The sequence below is a fragment of the Mustela putorius genome, unplaced genomic scaffold, assembly GCF_011764305.1.
Source record: "Mustela putorius furo isolate JIRA1106 unplaced genomic scaffold, ASM1176430v1.1 tig00000596_pilon_pilon_pilon, whole genome shotgun sequence".
Taxonomy (NCBI): Eukaryota; Metazoa; Chordata; class Mammalia; order Carnivora; family Mustelidae; genus Mustela; species Mustela putorius.
In genome coordinates, this window is record NW_025421428.1 from 3,071,193 (window position 1) to 3,092,074 (window position 20,882).

Below are 20,882 nucleotides of genomic sequence, written 5' to 3' on the forward strand. Positions count from 1 at the left end.
AGAAGTCATAACCATGGAAAGGATATCTTTTGCCTTAAATTATCTTGAGCAAGGACAGGTTGGGAGTTACTTGACATTAAAGACAGCTACCTCATTGCTGCAAGCAAAACTAGTAGTGAGAGCCCGCAGTGTAGACCACCTTCTTACTGTATAAGACCTAGGGAAAAATGTAAATCAACTCAGTATGATGAAGCATTCCTGTGCTTAAACAGGACTGAAATTTATCTTTCCGCTCCGTGTTTTTCCATTCATTTGTTCGTTCACCTACGTACTATTCACCTAACAAATATTTGAGTACTGACTACGTGCCAAGCGCCATGCTAGAGACTCTGTATAATGATGAACAAAACTGATATTGCCCCTGTCCTCATGGAACTTACAATGTAGTGAGTACGCCACACATGACTCATAATCACAAATACATACATAATTATAAACTATGATAGGTATTGTAACAAAAAATACAAGTGCGTATGCCAGTGTATAATTGGGGACTGTCATTCAGCCTGAAGTATCAGGAACTGCGTTCCAATGTAGTAAACTTTAACTGAAGGCCTTAAGGAAAAATGATAAGGCAAAGGGGCTGACTGTGGGGTAGAGGAATATTAGAAAGACCATTCTAGGCAGAGGAAAGATCATGTATGTAGATCTTAGGACAAGGAAACTTAGCTTGTTTAAGGGATAGAAGCCAGTATGACTGGATCACAGGCAGTTGAGAAAATGAATAGCATAAAAGAGCCAGTAAGTAGCCAGGGACCAGATCACATAACAGAAAAAAAATAACACAATTTCTCCCTAATTAATTTGTTTCACCATGGACTAGAGGAGAAAAATGAAGAATTTCAAATGCTTTCCAGGGTACTTTCAATTTCAAGTACTCTACCCTGCTCTCATAAAAATACTTGTACTTGTCAGACTAGTTTGTCCTGATTTTTCTGTTGGGAAAAAACAAGATTTCCAAAGAAGAACTTCTATTCCTTATATTTAGGAAACCTGACCATTGGAAGAACTCATTGTCTTTATAGTTTGCCTCAATATGGTTTTCTTTGTGGTTTTGTTTTGTTTTGTTTTACTGCCTGGGGTTTGCTAAGATTTCGGAATCGATGGGCTGATGTCTTTCACCAGTTTGGAAAATTCTTGGTCATTATCTCTTCAAATTTTGCTTTTGCCCCGATTTTTCTCTCCTTTCTTTCTGAGTCTCCAATTACATTTATGTTAGTCTTTTTGGCTGTGTCCCACATGTTCCTTCCTGCTCTTTCTTTCCATTGCATTTTTTCCCTCTTGCTTTAGTTGGATATTTTTAACTGAGCTGAATTCAGGTTTGCTCACCTTATCTTCACTGTGAATAATCTTTTGTTAAACCTATGCAGTGAGTTATTCATTTCAGATGCTGTATTTTTCAGTTATAGACTGAATTTTTGATTTTTTATAGATTCCAATTCTCTTGAAATTTGCCTCTTTTACCTATTTTCTGGGTTTTCCTCTATTTTCTTAAAACATTAATTTTAGTTATTTTAAAGGTATTGTTTGCTAACTCTAACATCCGGATCATCTGTGGGTCTGCTTCCATTGTTTCTTTTTTCTCTTTATTATTGGTCATATTTTCCCTCCTCAGCATTGTCTAGTATTTTTTTTAATGCCAGATACAGTGTATAAAAGGGCCATAGATGACTGCTTTTTTTCTTTGTTAGGCAGATATAATGAGAGAATAACCTAAATCCAACTTGAAATTGAGATGGGTTGAAGATGGGTTGCAATTTTAGTATGAGCCAGTTCACCTATGGTTCGGCATTATTCCTTGGTCCTGGCCTTCTAATGCTTTTGACCGAGAGCCTAGCATCCTGAGTCTCCTCAGCTCTGAGAGACTACAACAGACTCAGTACTGCCTTTTGGTGGTTTCACACCAGGTCCCACTCCACATACTTTAGAACCTGGTAATGTCTTGAAAGAGAGATGGTGGTATATGGTAACAGGGCTTCTCTCTTTCTAAAGGGATTTTGTCTCCTAAGAATGAAAGCCCTAGAGTCTTCTTTATACCTTTTGGGTCAGCCTCTCATCTCTTACACAATCAACTAATGTCCTGTGGGAAAACTGGCCTTGTGTTTAGGGCTCCTCTAGGTTCTAATCCATCATACAAGTCCCAAACAACTGCCAAAAATTCTTCTTGTATCTCTTTCCACAAGAATTTCTTTGCTTGGGCTAAATCTGCTCTTTAGCCTATGACCAGAATCGGCAAATGTCCTCTGGAAATAAAGTGGCTAATCGTCATCCACTGACTTGGGAAGAGTTCTACCCTTTCCAGAATTTTAGTTCATATTGTCTTCTTTGCTTCCATAGTTCTCCAACTAATATGATTTTTTAAATTTATGAAAAGAACAAGAGACTAATTACATAACAAAGTTAAAGAAAGTGTGTACCTGTGAGGGCATCACAACTGGCAGACCGATTATTACATCGGCAGGGCAAGCAGCCACTCTTACTAAAGTCATAATATCCATCTTGGCATCGATCACATGTAGAGCCGGTGACACCCACTTTGCACTGGCATTTCCCAGAACTGCAAATAAAAGCAAAGACAACGAACAAAATAAATGAGTTTGAAAGTTTTGTTACCTAACATCCCATCCTAGGTTATCTTTTTTTTTTTTTTTTTTTTAAGATTTTATTTATTTGACAGAGAGAGATCACAAGTAGGCAGAGGCAGGCAGAGAGAGAGGAAGTGAAGCAGGCTCCCCACCAAGGAAAGAGCCCGATGTGGGACTCGATCCCAGGACTCTGGGATCACGACCTGAGCTGAAAGCAGAGGCTTTAAACCACTGAGCCACCCAGGCGCCCCTTTTTTTTCTTTTTCTTTTTTTTTTTTTAAGATTCCATCCTAGGTTATCTTAATGTAGAAATAGTTTCGACTAGATTCTAACTATTAGGTTATTATGATTTCGTTTGAATTGGAAGTTGATCAACTTCATGAGTATATACATTCAATTGACACACTAACACTAATCATTTGTGACAATTTAATCCTCTGCACTAATGTAGTTTAAAATAATTGATAAAGGAGCCATGGAGAACATAAATCCCAGTGCTTAGAAATCTTTGTTTCCTAAACAATGGGGCATAGACCTGGTACCATTACTGCATCTCACCCCTAGATTATTCCACAGTTCCATCAGCATCCACCCTGCCCAATATAGAGAAGAGAAGAAACTCCACCTTGTCTTCACCCAACTAGCTTCTAGCTAAAGAATATGAAGGCAAAGATCTTAATAAATATGTCAATTCATATTCATTTAGATGCTGAAAATGATATAATTTTCTACTTTAGGTCCAGGTTATATTAAAATTATATTTCTGGCAATTAAACTAGAATTTATAATTCAGTAAATATGACTGTAAGGGGGACCTCTCTTGCTTTCTGGCTTAAATCCATACAAAAGTCTAGACTGTCAGCCCAAAAAGGAGTCTAAAATCTGAAGTAAGAAAAATAAGAGTAGTCAGCACTGGCTCGGTCAGTAGAACATATGACCTTTGGTTTGGGGGTTGTAGGTTCAAGCCCATGTTGGGTATAGAGATTACTTAAAAATAAAATCTTTAAAAATAGAAAGAAAGAGAAACTTATTTAGCAATGTGACTCTTCTTTATATGCTTATTCTGAACCTAAAATTTTTAGACTTCACCTGAGCATATCTTGGCACCAGTCATATTGGATGGAAAACTTTTAAGGTAAAATTGCTTCTCAATATAATGTTTTTTAGAGATTCAGCTCCTTATAATGAGCCCCCATGGGACTGATAATTTTAGTTCAAGAAACCAAGCTCAAATTATTCATACTTACACAGCTCTTACACATATCAGTTAAATCCCCTTCAAATCCTCATATTCTTATTTCTATAATAAAACCAGAAGTTCCAAATTTGAGAGGTACTGGAATTTTCAGTTGAACTCTGCAGAATGCAAGTAAAGCAACTTTCAATCCTGTGTATTCTACTTGTAGTATATAAATCTAAGGATTTTCTTTTCTTTTTTTTTCTCTTTTCTTTCTTTCTTTCTTTTTTTTTCTTTTTCTTTCTTTCTTTTTTTTTTTTTTTATAGATAATGCCTTTCTTTTTCATCAGCATCCCTTGGGCTAAATAATGAGGCTTTCATCCTTCAGCCCTAAAAACTATTTCGAGCAGCTAGAGTCAAAGTTTACTTCTCTCTTCCACTTACAGTTCTCTGCACTATCCCAGGCTATGTCAAAAGGAGTAGAAAAGTAGAAAAACAGTTCGACATGGAATATATTTTTACTCAAACAAAGCCAGTCCAGAAGGGAAAGGAAGCCAGGCTTATGTAAATAATATATGCTTTATATGTTTCAAAGTCTTGTGTCCTGAGAAGCTACCCATAGCCCTATGTATTCCTATCTTAAAGCTGTCTAGTATATTAGGTTATGCAATTGCTTGACTAACGAGTAGTCTTACAGAAAATGTAAAAACAGAGCCATCTGAGCAGGAGTGCTGCTGTTGCTGCTGCTGAATATGATAAAAATAATGAGCCATCACTTACTGAGAATGATGTCAATAAATATAGATATACTCTCTAATCCTCAAAATAACCCTACTAGGTGAAGTCCTAATCCTCGTTTTACTGTTGAAGGACATCAGAGAGGTTAAAGTTATTGTCCACACCTAGTAAGTCAGGCTGATTTATACAAAGCCAGACTTTTCCTATTATACCATGTTACCTACTGCTCCCTAAATCTGAATCTAAATTTGCATAAGAAATTTGCATGCCAAACAACTTGATACCTACTTGAGTATCAAGAGTCACTCTGTAGATTCCAAGTACCACAACTCACCAATTATTTAGGTGCCCACCCCAGTGAGCTGTTTCTGCCTTACCCAGAATAAACTCCACCTAAGAAAAGTGGTCTCCTTCTCACTGCCAGTAAGTATCAGGTCTTCCTTAACAAAAGCTAAGAGTTCTCAGTGCTTGAAGAGAAACTGCAGCCTAGCAAAAGTCCAAGGTTCCCAGAGATGTAAGGTGAAATATTTTGATGCTTAAAGCTTAGTTAAAATTTGTACTGATCATAGTGAAGAAGATGAGCCTTGATTTTAAACATGCAAAGAAATGTACATTACTAAGTATGTCTCTTAAGTAACTTCACAAAAAAATAAAACAAATGGAAAAAATCCAAACACATATACGCTTACATAGTCTTACACAAAAATACCCCAAGGTACTTAAAGAGCTAGCAAAGCAAATCTGTATTCATCAAATATGAAGTTCAGGAATGTAATTACTCAACAAGAAGGAACTAGTCAGCCTAAGTCTCACTCAACTGTCAGAAAATTATAAAGGATAAAATTGCCTTCCAAAGAATTGCTAACAACATTTTATTAGCCAATTTCTAAGGCTTTTAAAATGTTAATCAAAATATGCTTGCTCCTCATTTCTCTATAGATAGATTATTCGGTAAACAGAAGAATTAACAGTTACTTTTAATGGCAGTGTTTGCCGAACTCACCAACCTACAAGAAAATGATATTATCTTGGAATAGCTAATCACTTCATAACATCTCATAATCATAAACCATTTCTCAAAGTAGTTGCTATTCCTGTAAGTGGACTTTCCCTCCATAATTCTGCTCTGCATACTCAGAAGACTTATTTAAGCAGGCATCTTTCTCCCTGGAGAATATGTTCCTTAGTTGTTGATGTAAAAATAAAAACCCCATGAGTGGCTTTATGAATCCTGATAAAGCGATTGACTAGTCTAGATACCATGTTGCACTTTCCCTGGGTCAATTTTAAAACACAGGAAAGGAGGTGCTTTCTCTCTCTCTCTTTTTAAATATAGCAGAGAGTGGGAAAGTTGCAGTGAGACTACGCTAGTACTGTTCTCCATGTTACTCATGGCCCATCGCCAGCTTCTGCGTGTATAAGAATTAAATCACTCAGCAAATATAAAGCTCTGCCTGTGTGACTTCTTTTACAGAATAAAGCCTTTACAACACCCCCTTTCATGGTCTCCCTCTGTTAAAGACTGTTGAATGCTTTTTGAAGCAAAGGTCAATGATATAAATGCAATGAAATCAAAGACAGGAAAAAAAAAGTCCTGTTAACAGACCACTTATGCTTATCCATAGATTTGAAGTGAAAGAACCAAAGACTCATAGCTTCATATCTGAAAAATAAGGGCACAACACCAGATTTTGAACAGAAGTCAGAAATCTCTACTACTGAGATCAACTCAGATAAACTAAGAATTTGCTCATCTGGTGTCACTTTTTATAGACATAAGTTAGTTACTAGCAATGTACTACTATAGTATAGAGAATTATATCAGAAAGAAGAACATAGAGTTATTTATAAAGGAAGCACAAGCATTGTGCAACTAAGCCATACTGAGTATAACTAAGTATATACTTTACATTTATATTATCCCAAATAGGATTCTCAGATTTTCTTAGAGTGTCAGGTGTTTAGTTACAGAATTTATTGCACTCCTAAGTATGAACCATTATTACAGGGTTTGATCACTTAAAAACGATCTCTTAAGGGGTATTTGGCTGGCTTAGTCAGAAGAGCATGCGACTCTTGATCTCTAGGTCATGAGTTCAAGCCTCACACTGGGTGTAGAGATTACTTAAATAAATAAAACTTTAAAAAACCTATCTCTTAAAACATGAATAATATATATTTTTGACACGAAGTCATTAATTTTTCAAAAGGGAATTCAATGGTGTATCACATTTCAAGATATGGTATGTATTTATGTCATACAAGTACTAAACAAAATGTCTTTGTCTGTTTAAGACAAATAGATGGAGAATCTCCAAAATTTCCATTATTTTATAAAAGCATTGACTAGGGTGGGAAGGGTAGAACAGGAAGGAAGGTATCAGGGTCTATGGAAAATTCATAGCCTAAGAAGACAGAGAGCTTGGTTCATATTCCAGCTCTGCTAGTAACTAGGTGGGACCATGTGCTTATTCAATCTTAAACTCAGTATTCTCATTTGTAAAATGAAGATAATTATACCAAACTTTGTAGGGTTACTGTGAAAATCAAAGATTATATACCAAGGGTACTCAGCATAGCATCTGGTATGTAATCAATACTCAAGAATAAAAGAATTATGAAGGTGATGACAGTAATCCTAGATCTTGAATTTTTTCTAAGAATTATAAAGAAAATGGGTTGGACTCTCTAACAGGTAAAAAGGCAGACACGGCTAAGTTACTTTTAAAATTCTGTTAATAAACCTAGAGAAACTGCAAGAATTTATGGGGGTAATTGCTAGTTTGGAGCAAAAACGTGGCTAGGAAAAAAGAGCACATTATGAAAAAAGCACAGTAGAAATAGTCTGGGGAAAGAAATTCTAAAGCTGAGAAGGGAGGGGCACCTGGGCAGCTCAGCTGATTAAGCATCTGACTCCAGGTGGGGTCCTGACCTCAGAGTCCTCTGGGAGTCCTGGGATTGAGCCCTGCGTTGGACTCCATGCTTAGTGGGGGAGATCTTGTCCCTCACCCTCTCCTTCTGCCCCACCCTCTACTCATGTGCATGCACACTCTCTCTCAAATGAATGAATAAAATCTTTAAAATTTTTTTCCAAAAATAATAAAAGTGAGAAGGGAAAGTATCTGAAAAAGCCTACATAAGGCAGGACTTAAATCGGTGAGACTTGATAGTTTTTGTACAAACTAGCTAACTGATTTAAATTTTTTCTAAGTTGTCAAATCTCTCAGCAAGTTTTGTGTTATCAAAAACATCATCTATTTTCTTCCTAAGAGTTGTAAGATATAAATTACATGTGCATGGCATATCTTTAGATATCATGTTATCAATCTGAACTTAAGAAGTCATAGAATAACTAAAAAGATACAGTTCTAATTAGGAGAAATTTATGGTTATTCAGAAGCCTTGCTTTTCCTTCTTCCTCACATAGTTTACATGTTGGCACTCTGATATGGAAAGAACAAGAAACAGAAAAAATGGATAATAAAAGGAATTTTTTCTTCTATCTTTAATAACTAACAACAATTTAGTATAGAGATGTCTGCATAGCTCAGTCAGTTAAGCATCTGCCTTCAGCTCAAGTCATGGGACTGAGTCCTGTGTCATTGGCAGAGAGCTTGCTTCTCCCTCTCCTTCTGCCATTCCCCCTGTCTGTGCTCTCTCACTGTCTCTCTCTCTCAAATAAATAAATAAAAATCTTGAAAAAAAATAATATAAACAATTTAGTGAAGAAAGAGATTGAACCACTAGTTAAAACACAATATGAAATTAACAAAATTGTTGATTATAAGCTCTCTCGATATATTAAAAAATATATAATATTAAAAAGAAGCTGGGAAAAGTTGATCTAACTAGAAAAAAGTCTTTATATGAGAAAACAATAAAAGTGAAGTTATTAGCAATTCTTAACTTCATGTTTGTGTCATGATTTTGTAAAGGTAGTAAAAATAGTTTCTCCTTTGGTTATGAAAGAAACTCAGTAATTGGACATTTTGGCAAAAGACCATCTGCATTTAGCATTCCTCTGTCTTTCTACAATCATGGAAAAGACCATGATGCAATGAGCAAAGCTCATTTGCTGGAGAAAAAAAAAGGATAGCTTTATTGTTGAAAACATTGGGCTATTATACTAAACATTCCTTGTATTTTTGCGGGCAAATAGTCTAAAATATTCTTAGAGGAAATCCATATTCAGACAGAAATTCTTAGCACTCAAAAGGGTATTGCCTAAGTGCAAAAATATTTTCTGATAGCCAATCATACTAAAATCAAATTTAAAAACTTATTTGAAAAGTCAGAAATAAAAGTTAATGGCAAAAAAATAAAAAGTATATTTCCAGAGCCATAACTTGGGAAGGCTTACCTTAATTCAACTAGGAAAATTATTTCTTGTTTCCTTCACTTTTTGAGTGGAATAAATATGGCCATAAGAATACTTAAACCCTGGGGCGTCTGGGTGGCTCAGTTGGTTAAGTGATGGCGGCCTTCGGCTCAGGTCATGATCTCAGGGTTCTGGGATTGAGCCCCACATCGGGCTCCTCACTCCCTCTGCCGCTCCCCCTGCCTGTGCTCTCCTGCTCTCTCTCTCAAATAAATAAAAATCTTAAATAAATAATAAAAAAGAATACTCAAATCTTCACAATTACTCCATTATTTGATAGAGATTTCTGCATTTCCAAAGTCATTTTGAAGAGAAAAAAGAAAAAGCATGTCCCAATACCATCTTCCTGAAGATGGCCCTCAAACACATTAACATTGTATCCTTTTGTAACCTTTGTTAAAGATTTGCTTAATGAAAGGTTAATTTTTTAAAATATTTTTTGATTTAAATTCCAGCTACTTAACATACAGGGTAATATTAGTTTCAGCTGTAGAATTTGGTGATTTGACATTTCCATACAACACTCAGTGCTCATCACAAATGTACTCCCTAAAAAAAAAAAAATGTACTCCCTAATACCCATCAACAATTTCACCCATCCCCCCCCACCTTCCCTCTGGTAACCATCAGTTTGTTCTCTATAGTTAAGAGTCTGTTTCTTGGTTTGGCTCTCTTTCTCTCTTTTCCCTTTGCTCACTTGTTTTGTTTCTTAAAATTCACATATGAATGAAATCATATGGTATTTCTTTCTCTGACTTTTCACTTAGCATAATACTCTCTAGCTCCACCCATGTTGTTGCAAATGGCAAGATTTCATTCTTTTTGATGGCTAAGAAATATTCCACTGCATTTGTATGTGTGTATGTGTGTTTATATACACACACCACATACATACACACCACATCTCCTTTACCCATTCATCAATGGACCCCTGGGCTCTTTTCATAATTTGGCTATTGTAGGTAATGCTTCTATAAACAGCATATAAAGCAGCATCTGGGTGGCTCAGATGGTTGAACGACTGTCTTTGACTCAGGTTATGATCGCAGGGTCCTAGGATCAAGCCCCATGTAGGGCTCTCTGCTTAGTGGGGGAGCCTGCTTCTCTCTCTCCCACTGTTGTTCCCCCTGCTGTGCTCTCTCACTCTGTCAAATAGATAAAATCTTTAAAAAATAAAATAAAGTCAAACCTTGCTGAGACTCTAGCATGTCCATCTTTAAACAAAAAGATAAACATCGGGGTAGATACATCCCTTTGAATTAGTTATTTTTGTATTCTTTGGGTAAGTACCCACACAATTACTGGGTTGTAGGGTAGTTCTATTTTTAACTATTTGAGGGAACCCCAAACTATTTTCCTGAGTGGCTGCACCAATTTGCATTCCCACCAACAGTGCAAGGGAGTTCCCCTTTCTCCACATCCTTGCCAACACCTCTTGTTTCTTGTGTTGTTGATTTTAGCCATTCTAACAGGTGTGAGGTGATATCTTATTGTAGTTTTCATTTGTATTTCCCTGATGCTGGGTGATGTTGAGCATCTTTTCATGTGCCTGCTGGCCATCTGTATGTCTTCTTTGGAAAAATGTCTATTCCTATCTTCTGCTCATTTTTTAATTGGATTCTTTGTTTTTTGGGTATTGAGTTTTATACAGTCTTCATATATTTTGGGTACTAACCTGAATGGGTAATTATTAACACTTGATCTGTGTATATGCTGTGTTTCAAAAATTAACTTAACTTGTAGTGCCTTGAATTTAGAACTCATTTTCTCACAGAAATGACTGCTTAAGTGGTGGCTTAGTTTCCAGATAAGCAAACAAAAACCTGTTTAATTCAAAGTGTTGATACTGACAGTGCTAAGAACCAAGTCCTTTTTACCCAAGTCTGAAGATTTTGAGTTCTAAATCCTGTAGGGAATGAAGTAGTCAGGGGCAATATTAACACCTACTGAGTTTTACTGGGGGGAATATAAATAAAGTGCATAGCACAATATTTATATATTTATTAGTTACTTTCGTTCTTATGATAATTCTGTGACATTCATTAAGTCTCAATTTTGCCACTTTCTAGCTGTTTGATTGTTGACCAAATTAAGTTTTCACATTTGAAAAAGTAATAATAATCCCTATTTCAAATGATTGTGAACACTAGTTAAAACTACGTATTTAAGTATCTTCCAAATTTTAGTAGCACTCTATCTGGTCAAATTAGGGATACTCAACATTCCCAAACAATATAGCTTCCATGACATGAAATGACTCAATTTTCAAGGTCACACACCCAGAGGGCAACCAGAATTAGAACCCAGGTCTATGAAGAATCTGCCAACCATTCTTTTTTACGAAAAGATAATTGTTATATTATATTAGTTTCAGGTATACAACATGATTTGATACTTATTTACATTACAAAACCATCACCACAATAAGCTTAGTTACTACCTGTCACCATACAAAGTTACACTGTTTTCCCCTGAGTATTTTTGACATTGATTTGTAGATATCCTTTATTCCTGGAATAATCAATACCTTGTCAGTATAATGTGCTACAATTATTTTCTCTCAGTTGGAGGCTTGTCTTTTGTATAAGTTTTACAGTTTAACAAAGTAGTTAAGGTGTGAACACTGGAGCTAGACTACCTAGATTTAAATCCTGGCTTTACCACTTACTGGTCATTTGACTTACTGGTCATTTGACTTCCTGCTTCAGTTTCCTCACTTGTAAAATGAAGAAAATAATTTCTCACTCTCACAAGTGTGTTGTGAAGATTAATTTAGTTAGTATTTGTTAAGCATGCAGAACAGTAACTGACACATAGTAAAAATTGTATAAGTACTGCTACTATGTTACTAGTGTTGTTGAAACTTATCCCTAAGCTTTCGTACCTCCTCAACTATATGTCAAATATCTTTCCATACATGGGTTGTTTCTGGGTCTTTGTTTTTGTTCTATTTATCTATTTGTCTATCCCTGAACCAAACAAAACTCTCTTAATTACTACAGCTTTAATTCCCCTAAGTTCTTCATATAAAATTTTTGAAAAATATAGATCTGTTGAAAGAACAGTATTCTCAGTATCTATACATATTTTTTGCTTTTTACCCAGTACCCCTCTAATCCCTTCTCCCCACTTACATCACTTCAGCCACACTTGCCTTACTGTTGTTCAGATGTGCTGTGTATGTTCCTGCATCAGAGACCCTGTATTTGCTGCCCTTTCTGTTGGCAATACCCTTCACCCAGGGGATTCTACATGGCATACCCCCTTACTTCTTTTTGTTATTTATTCAAATGTCATATTCTCAACAAGGCCTCTACCAGCCACACCATCTAAAACTGTAATATCTCTTACTATTTAATATAATATATATTTATTTTTTATTATCTCTCTCCCCATCTAGAATGTCAGCTCTATGAAATCAGAGGGTTTTGTTTGTTTGTTTGTTTCCACTGTTATATTCCCAGAGCCTACCACAGTACCTGGCACATGATAGACACTTAAACTTTCTCATGTAATGATAGTGTAATTTGGCTCAAAATCTATGTATGTTTCATTTATTAATTCATGATGCCTTCTGAGCACAATATTTGTCTTCAATTTAGCCTATTTAATATTTTATATTACATTTAAATAAACCTCTTAGAATCTTAGAAACAGGATATTTATCTAGGTGAGCAAAATGAGACATTTAATGACTGACTGGTCCATGATGGGCCAGTCAACATTGTAAGACATTGATCCCTTGGATTTGTTTTTTAAAGGACGAAGAAGAGCAGAAAGGGAAAAAAATAATTTACTAGCCCACAAAGATAAATCTGTTTTGCTTAACCCCAATTTTCTATTATGACCCTACTAAAAAAGCTTCTTTAGCTTATATAATCCTTATATAAGTAAAGAGCAGAGACTGGAATGCCTCAAATAAGCCTACTCATTATTATTTCTGGTTTTCTTCTGCATATATTAGATTTTGGGGGTCAACAGATTGATCAGTGGTTCTGATTGTTAGGCCCTATCTCAGAATTTCTGATTCAGTAGGCCAGGGGTTGGGCCCAAGAATTTACATTTCTAACCAATCCCCAGGTTATGCTGATATTGATCTGGGGACCATACTTGAAGAACCACTGTAATAGATTAACTAGAAAAATGTCACTATACTTGCTTCACTCTACTTTTCAATCCCAAGCCTTGACTAGTAAAGCTGCTTGATTTCCATCTCTGCACTTAGTGCTTAACCCTTAATTTGGTATCAGTTCTGATCTAAGAAGTGGGTAGTTAAGGCAGTCAACCTCAGTGAACTATCATTAAGTCTCATCTGCTACTGGTTCCTTTGACTTTAGTCCCTATATTCTCAATGGCTGAATTACAACTACTGTCCCTAGTTTCCTGATGTCCAGCTCCTTGTCCCAGTGGCTGTGCCTCACCACTTCCTACCCCAATGACTAGGTTCACAACACTTGCTTTCAGATCTCCCACATTTAAACGTCTGCCATTTAAGCCCCAACAAGGCAAGTGGACTCAACTTTGATATTTATAATGTCCTAATTCCTGACTTTCAAATGATTCTCTATGGATGCTCTCAAGACTTCAAGTTGACTTCTTCTATACAGTATTTAATTTCACTGTAGGAGATCTGACTTCTAGATTTATGTCTCCATGGGCTACTCCTTAGGTTGATCAATCATGCTCACCCATACCTAGACCTATACTGACACTGAGACTCACACTGCCATATCTAATCTCGCCCTTCTATTTTAGGGTGCAGTGGGGAGAGCCTTGGAATCAGACAGACCTGGGCCCAAATCTAAGCTCTGCCATTTATTAATTATGCCATACTGTTAAGTAACTCAACCTCAAGAGCAAGACAGCTAAGTTGTTCTGAGAAGTCAGAGAGGTCGTATGTGTAAAGCATCAAGAACAGAGGTTAAACAGTGTTCATTGAATGTTAATTTCCTTCTGCTGTCTCTCCTGCATTATGCAGCTTCCTTAGGTGAACAGTTTAGTCAAAAAAATGAATATATTTTCCTGTGAAATCTCTTCTTTCAAATATCTATAATATCTTTTACTGGACATTGTATTCTACCTTAGAGCTCTTTAAATAATCAATTCAGGATCAGCAAAAGTGAAACTTAATTAAGGAAATGGTCACAATGTATGTGTTAGGAATTGGCAGAAGTGAAGGAAGGGATTCTGTCATTGACAATATAAGCCATGTTTTTTATTATGCTTTTGGCAGTGTGAGAAGAATGTCTATGACTTTCCTGTACAGCATTTAGAAGAAAATTTAAATTTAATGACATCCCAGATCTCTTTGAGAACCCATTTAATCTTATAGACCTTCTCCATAGAAAAATACATATCCACCATTATATTTCATGCGTTTCCCCCTTCATAGACTAAGAACTTCTGACCTCAAGCTTAGGAGTATACACTAACCCAGAACTGAGTGCCACGGAAGTTGAAGGTAACAGAAAGAACATGAGATAAGTTGTCAGAAGAGCTTGAGTCTACTGCTCTTGCTCTGGTATTTAATAAATGTCCAAGCTTGGGCTCCAACATTTTAATTATTTCTTCTCATTAGTAATTTGGTAAAAATCATCCTTACCTACCTCATCCTTACCTTACCTACAGGGTTGTTGCTAGAATCAAATGAGAAAATGTACAGGAGATGAGAATACTAGTTCAGATATCAGTTATTAACATTACTTAGAAACCTACTGAATTTATAAAAACAGGAGCAAGCCTGAAATACCCTCACTGTTAAAACACATGGAATATACCATACTACAGAATTCATTTAATATATAAAGAACCATAATCATGGAATTGATCATTTTTTTAAAAGATTTTATTTATTTATTTGACAGACAGAGATCAGAAGTAGACGGAGAGGCAGGCAGAGAGAGTGGAGGAAGCAGGCTCCCTGCTGAGCAGAGAGCCTGATGTGGGGCTTGATCCCAGGACCCTGAGATCATGACCTGAGCCGAAGGCAGAGGCTTAACCCACTGGGCCACCCAGGTGCCCCAGAACTGATACTTTTTTAAACTAGCCCTATATACTTTGAATGTCAAAATAATCATGGCTAAAGCATTTGTATCTTTTTTATAGGAAATCTAGAGAAACTTCAAGTCAAGATCTCTCTTTGGAATTGACAAATTTAGGTATTTTGAATGGAAGCCAAATCCAAGGGAAAAAAAGATGAATAGTCCCATATTCTCTCTACCCTCTAGGAAACATATTTCTTGCTATTAAAAAAAAAAAAAACAATTGAGATGGAACAAGTCATGCTGATTTAATTTTCTTTCAGGGGACACAGGGGAAGACAAAGCCTTCTCTGTGGGAACAAGTGTCCTTCTATTTCAGCCTAAGTCGTCTACTAACATAAGATTTAGAAGCTTTTCTTTTAAAACTTTATAGGAAAAAAAAATACTTAAAACATTAAAAGAGGCTATGAATTGGATTGTATATTCTAACCACAATGCCATACATCTAAAGTGGCAGATCTCCATGCCAGCAAAGTCCGTTAATTTCCTTACTGTGATTCCTTGTCTGCACCTAAGACTAAGAATTATCACTAGGGCCAGCTACATCTTCATCATAAGACAGTAATACTATCCATATTCCCTTGACTGACTGCTCTAAATAATAATTCTATCAACTTTTTATTTCTAAATAATGTTAGATGTAAAGAAAAGTGTAAAGATAGTACAGGGAGTTCTTGTATACTATTCACCCAACTTCCCCTAAGGTTAACTTCTTATATAACCATGGCATATTCATCAAAACTGAAAATTAACCGTGCTATAATACTATTAAGTACACTATGACTTTATTGGAGTTCCCTAATTTTTACATTAATGTCTTTTTTTCTGTTCCAGGAACCAATCTAAGATATTATCTTATGTTTGTTTACAGGGCATGTCTCCTTAGCTTCCTCCATTCTGACAGTTTCTTGGTCTTCCCTTGTCTTTTATAACCTTGAAGCTTTTGAAGAGTACTGGTTAGTTATTTTGTAAAATGTTCCTCAATTTGGGCTTGTCTGACGTTTCATCGTGATTAGACTGAAATTATGAATTTTAGCAAAGACTACCTCAGAGGTAACATGCCCTTCTCATTCACTGCATTGTATTAGGGGATACACGACACTATATACATGACTTATTACTGATGATGTTATCTTGATCACTCAAATGATAACTCTTCATGCTAAGAATCTGTCTGTATAGTAGCTAAACTTAGAACAGTTACCAGGTATATTTAGAAAATAGGCAGAGATTCAGCCATTCAATTAATAAACACTCAAAAAAACACTCAATTAATAAACTCAATTGATAAAATAAAGGCAGTATAGTCAGGTATTGGTTTGACTTGCTTCTGTCACTTACTAGTTATCTGTTTTGGAGCAAATTACTCAAGTCTCAGTTTCTTCATCTGTGAAATGAGACTAGTTCCACTTCAGTCAGTTGTTGTTTTATCCTTAGAAGTTAGAATATATAAAGCACTTAGCCTGGCACAGAGCAAACATTCAATAAATGTTAATACTGTTCATTCTGGGGTTGATGGTGGTAGTAATAATGTTAATATTATTTGCCAACTTGTGTCATAATTTCATCTGAGAAAGAAGTCAAATTTTAGGACAGAAAAACATGATGTGTTTATAAGATTTTTACACTCTTTAAGTGTAGTAAAGTGTCCTGAGAGATGCTTAGCTACAGATTAAATTGTGGTTTCTTTTTTCCTTAGCAAGAGAACTTTGCAACAGCATTGCCATTTGGGCAGGAAGAGAAAATAATCTTGAAGCAGATTTTTTCCATCTGGGTGAAGAATCACTTGTTTAGGCTTCTTTAGTTGTGTCAGTACAGAGTGAACAGGCCCTACTGTCCTGAGACAAAAGTGTAGCAAGAACTTTGTTATTGGGGAGGGAGGGAGACTTGGGGTTTGTTAGGTGAAAGATTCTATGGAAAGTCCTCAACTAGAACACTTGGAACTGGCTTGCACACTGAGATACAGCTGCATGTATAAACCAAAGGAGCTGACTGTTAAGATCTAGAACTCTAGAGCCCTAATGTAGAACCTCCTTGAAAGAACTTGGCACTGAGGAGTGGGTTCATCCTCCCTCAAAGAACTGCTCTGGCCTCTTTAAGGATCCAGAACAGTGAAAGCATCATTACATCCTTACATCACCTGTCAGGTTGTCCAACCTGGCAATGCCATACAGGAGTGGGAGCCAGTAATGGCAGTGAACTGTTCAGAATCCCGTTCCCCTGATACTTAGCATCAGAGGACTAACTCTTAGAGTTATTGGAAAATGAGTAATTAATTGTTGGAGAATGGGTTGCCTCAAAAGGAAAATGGGTTGCTATTGAGGCATATGAGTCTCAGAGTAATTAAGTGGAAAAATAAAAGAGGTGTGCCTACATATGAACCTTGTTTGTGGAAAAGTCTGCCACTTATATAACCATTCAACTTTCCCATATGTATTATACTGGCTACCCCCACAGGCCTCTCTACAAAGATTAATAGTTTTTAAACTCTCAAAAGGTAAAGGGCCCTTGGAATTATTTTTAGCTGCACAGAAAGAACATGGGTGTGGGGACCCCTGCTTGACGCTCCGCAGCAAGGCTCAGGGGGGATCAAATGCCATGCAATGCGGTGTGTGGCAGCAGCTACTGAAGCATGTAGGAGAGCAGATTCAGTCTCCGCAGCCTGCAACAAAGGCAGAACGGGAACACAGGGAGAGAATATGGGCTGAGAAGGAACCCTTGGACTGAGCGATTCCTTAAATACAATTTAGAAATACAAACTACCTTTAGATTTGTGGATACGTAGTAGCGTGAAAAATCACAAACTTGCTAGACAATTATGCACAGAAACCCTGCTATCATGGGGCATATCACCATTTTCACTATTGCCCACTGTCAATTTTCTCTCTGTTCTAATTATTATCCTAATTTTGGCCCTCACTAGTTTTCATTCTGCCTCTAATTGCCCCCTGCTTATATCCATCCATTCTACTACTGTGTCCTAACACAGTGCTGATCTTTCTTCTGCTTAAAAATGGCATCATGAATAAAAGCCAAATCATTTATCTGGCCCTTGAGGCCCTCTGTGACCTGACCCTAGCAGGACTTGCCTGATTTATCTCCTCTGCCCCCACTTCTCTTCCATCTTACATCCTGTGTAAGCACATCTCTGAGACATTAATCTTCCTCTTTCCTGTTTTCTAACATCCTTTCCCACCTTGTCCACTTCTGTAAGCCTAATCCTTTTCTATCTTCAAACTGAGGTCAAAAGTTATCTCTTCAATGAAATAATCTCTGATATTTTCAGCTATAAGTGAGATCACCCAGATTCTTAATCCCCTTAATAATTTACCCTTATAGTTTATGATGTCGGTCAATTTTTACTTCCTGTTATAATTATTTCTATACTTTTTTAGTGTCCTTCCTAGATAGGAAGCTCTTTTGGAACAAGGCCCATTGTCTTACTAATCTTTTATTCCCCACAAAGTCTAGTAAAGTATCCTGCACATAATTTGTTATATAAACGCCCTGATACCAAATACTCCAATTTGTATGAACATGATTATTTGTTATTAGCATATATACATCTACATATTTGGGAGAGTCTCTCAGCAGAAGCCAAACAAATGAACTTTTAACATTATCAATAACTAAATTTAAGCTTTAAAATATTTCTTTCAAAAATCTCAAACTGGCCTTAAAGTGGCTTAATAAAATAATTAAGAAGAGGGATGCCTGGGTGGCTCAGTTGGTTAAGCAGCTGCCTTCGGCCAGGTCATGATCCCAGCGTCCTGGGATCGAGTCCCACATCGGGCTCCTTGCTCCGCAGGGAGCCTGCTTCTCCCTCTGACTCTGCCTTCCACTTTGTCTGCCTGTGCTCGCTCTCGCTCGCTCTCTCTCTGACAAATAAATAAATAAAATCTTAAAAAAAAATAATTAAGAAGAGTCTGCAGCATGGGTTAGGGAAAATACCCTGTTTGATCAACAGCCACTATACCAACTCACTGTGACATGTTATTTCCATGTTCTCAAAGGTCACCAATAGCTGGAAGAAAGATGTGTTGTGTTTTTTTCCATTCATTTGACTACAGCTGTTATCTAGTTAATAATTAGAAGACCAGGAAAGCAGAACATGCCCTGTATTGAATGGAGGATTTAAAATAGAAGTATACTGAAAAACACACAGAGCCATCTAAACTGTAATAGACATACATTATTTATACTTAAATTCAATGCTCTTGGTGCCTTTTTCTGAATGGGCCCTGTCTAGCCATTTGTTAACATTCAAATTTTAGTCTAATTTCTTTTACCATGAACTTAGCAGGATGCTTGGTGTAATGTGCTTAAAACATCTTCTAACACATAAGCCATTGGCACTGTATGAACATTTTTTGAAACAAATTAATCATGATAGGATAAGGGGGTCAATTACCTGCTTTTGACTAAGACAGCCACCTTTTAAAATTCTACCTTCAAGGAAAAAAACGTAAAAGTGAATTTAAAAAAGATAATTTAAACTAGATATTCGTACCATTGCCAGAATAACTGGGATACAGAATAAAATTATGTTTAAATAAAATTAAAGCTGTAAGGCTCTGCTCTATTTTCCAAAGGAATGGCAGAAGAATATCCTAGAAAATTTCTTGAGTTTGTTACACAATGGATATGCACCTATCTTATCAGATATCTCTATCTGAATATCTCATAATTACTTCAAAATGAACACATTTGAACCCTAACATCATCATCTCCCTCCAACTTGCTAAGTTTCCTGTATTCTTTATCTAGTTAATGGAATATCTCTTCCCTCATGTGCCCAAGCCAGAAAGAAACATGGGAGTCATCTCTACTGCTCTCTTCATTACTCCTTATGTACCAACAAACACCTAGCCTTGTCACATTTTATTCTCCAATTACCTCTTATATTAGTTCCCTTCTCTCTTGTACCATTGACAATACCAATGCCAGTGTCCAGTTTCATTGGTCTCCTCCCCTGAGCTCACTCTCTTTTATCTACCATATTTCTGACAGAGTGATTTTTCTTTAAAGATTTTTATTTATTTATTTGACAGAGAAAGAGATCACAAGTAGGCAGAGAGTCAGGCATAGAGAGAGGGGAGGAAGCAGGCTTCCTGCTGAGCAGAGAACCCAATGCGGGGCTCGATCCCAGGACCCTGAGATCATGACCTGAGCCGAGGGCAGAGGCTCAACCCACTGAGCTACCCAGGTGCCCCAGAGTGATTTTTCTTGAAAGCAAATCCAACATCACTCCTTTTTTGATATTCTTCAATGGATAAAATTTGCATCTCTTCAATGGATAAAATTAGGCCTTTTATGGTCTGGTCCTTCTTATTCTTCATTCATTCATTCTATACATTCATCCAGTATTTACTGAATGTACTGTGTGCCAGGCACTGTTCTAAGTGTTAAAGATAACAACAGTAAAGAGAAAAAGTCTCATCTCATCATTTCCCACTCTCCTTCAACCCTTTTTTTCTACCACTAACAAGTGTTCTTGCCTTTGAGAAATAGTGAGACACTTGCACTCTACTGAAGATGCCTTGCTATTTCATACAAATTTCTACTCCTCTTTCAGATCTCAATTTAATTTTTTATTTTTTATAACCTGGTTATTCAGGTCTCAATTTAAATGCAACTTTTTCACTCAGCACTTCCCTGAATCTCCTGTGCACTTTTCTGAATACTCATATTTTGTTTGTGTTTCTATCTTTCCACAAGGGTCGTTCAACATCTGCAAATCAATCAACGTGGTAGAGCACATCAATAAAAGACAAGAACCATATGATCTTCTCAATTGATGCAGAAAAAAACATTTGAAAATATAGAACATCCATTTCTGATTAAAACTCTTCACAGTATAGGGATAGAGGGAACATTCCTCAATATCAGAAAAACCATCTATGAAAAGCCCACAGCAAATATAATTCTCAATGGGGAAAAGCTGAGAGCTTTTCCCTTAAGAT

At 36.5% G+C, this 20,882-nt stretch overlaps 1 protein-coding gene across 1 annotated transcript in view; it reads right to left on the reverse strand.

Moving 5' to 3' along the window:
* Positions 1-20,882, reverse strand: part of MEGF9 (multiple EGF like domains 9) — an 84,297-nt gene that overhangs the window by 14,011 nt on the left and 49,404 nt on the right. Inside the window, exon 3 of the mRNA XM_004775645.3 lies at positions 2,418-2,557. Coding sequence (XP_004775702.2) covers positions 2,418-2,557 — 140 coding nt within the window. The remainder of the gene's footprint in view (positions 1-2,417; positions 2,558-20,882) is intronic.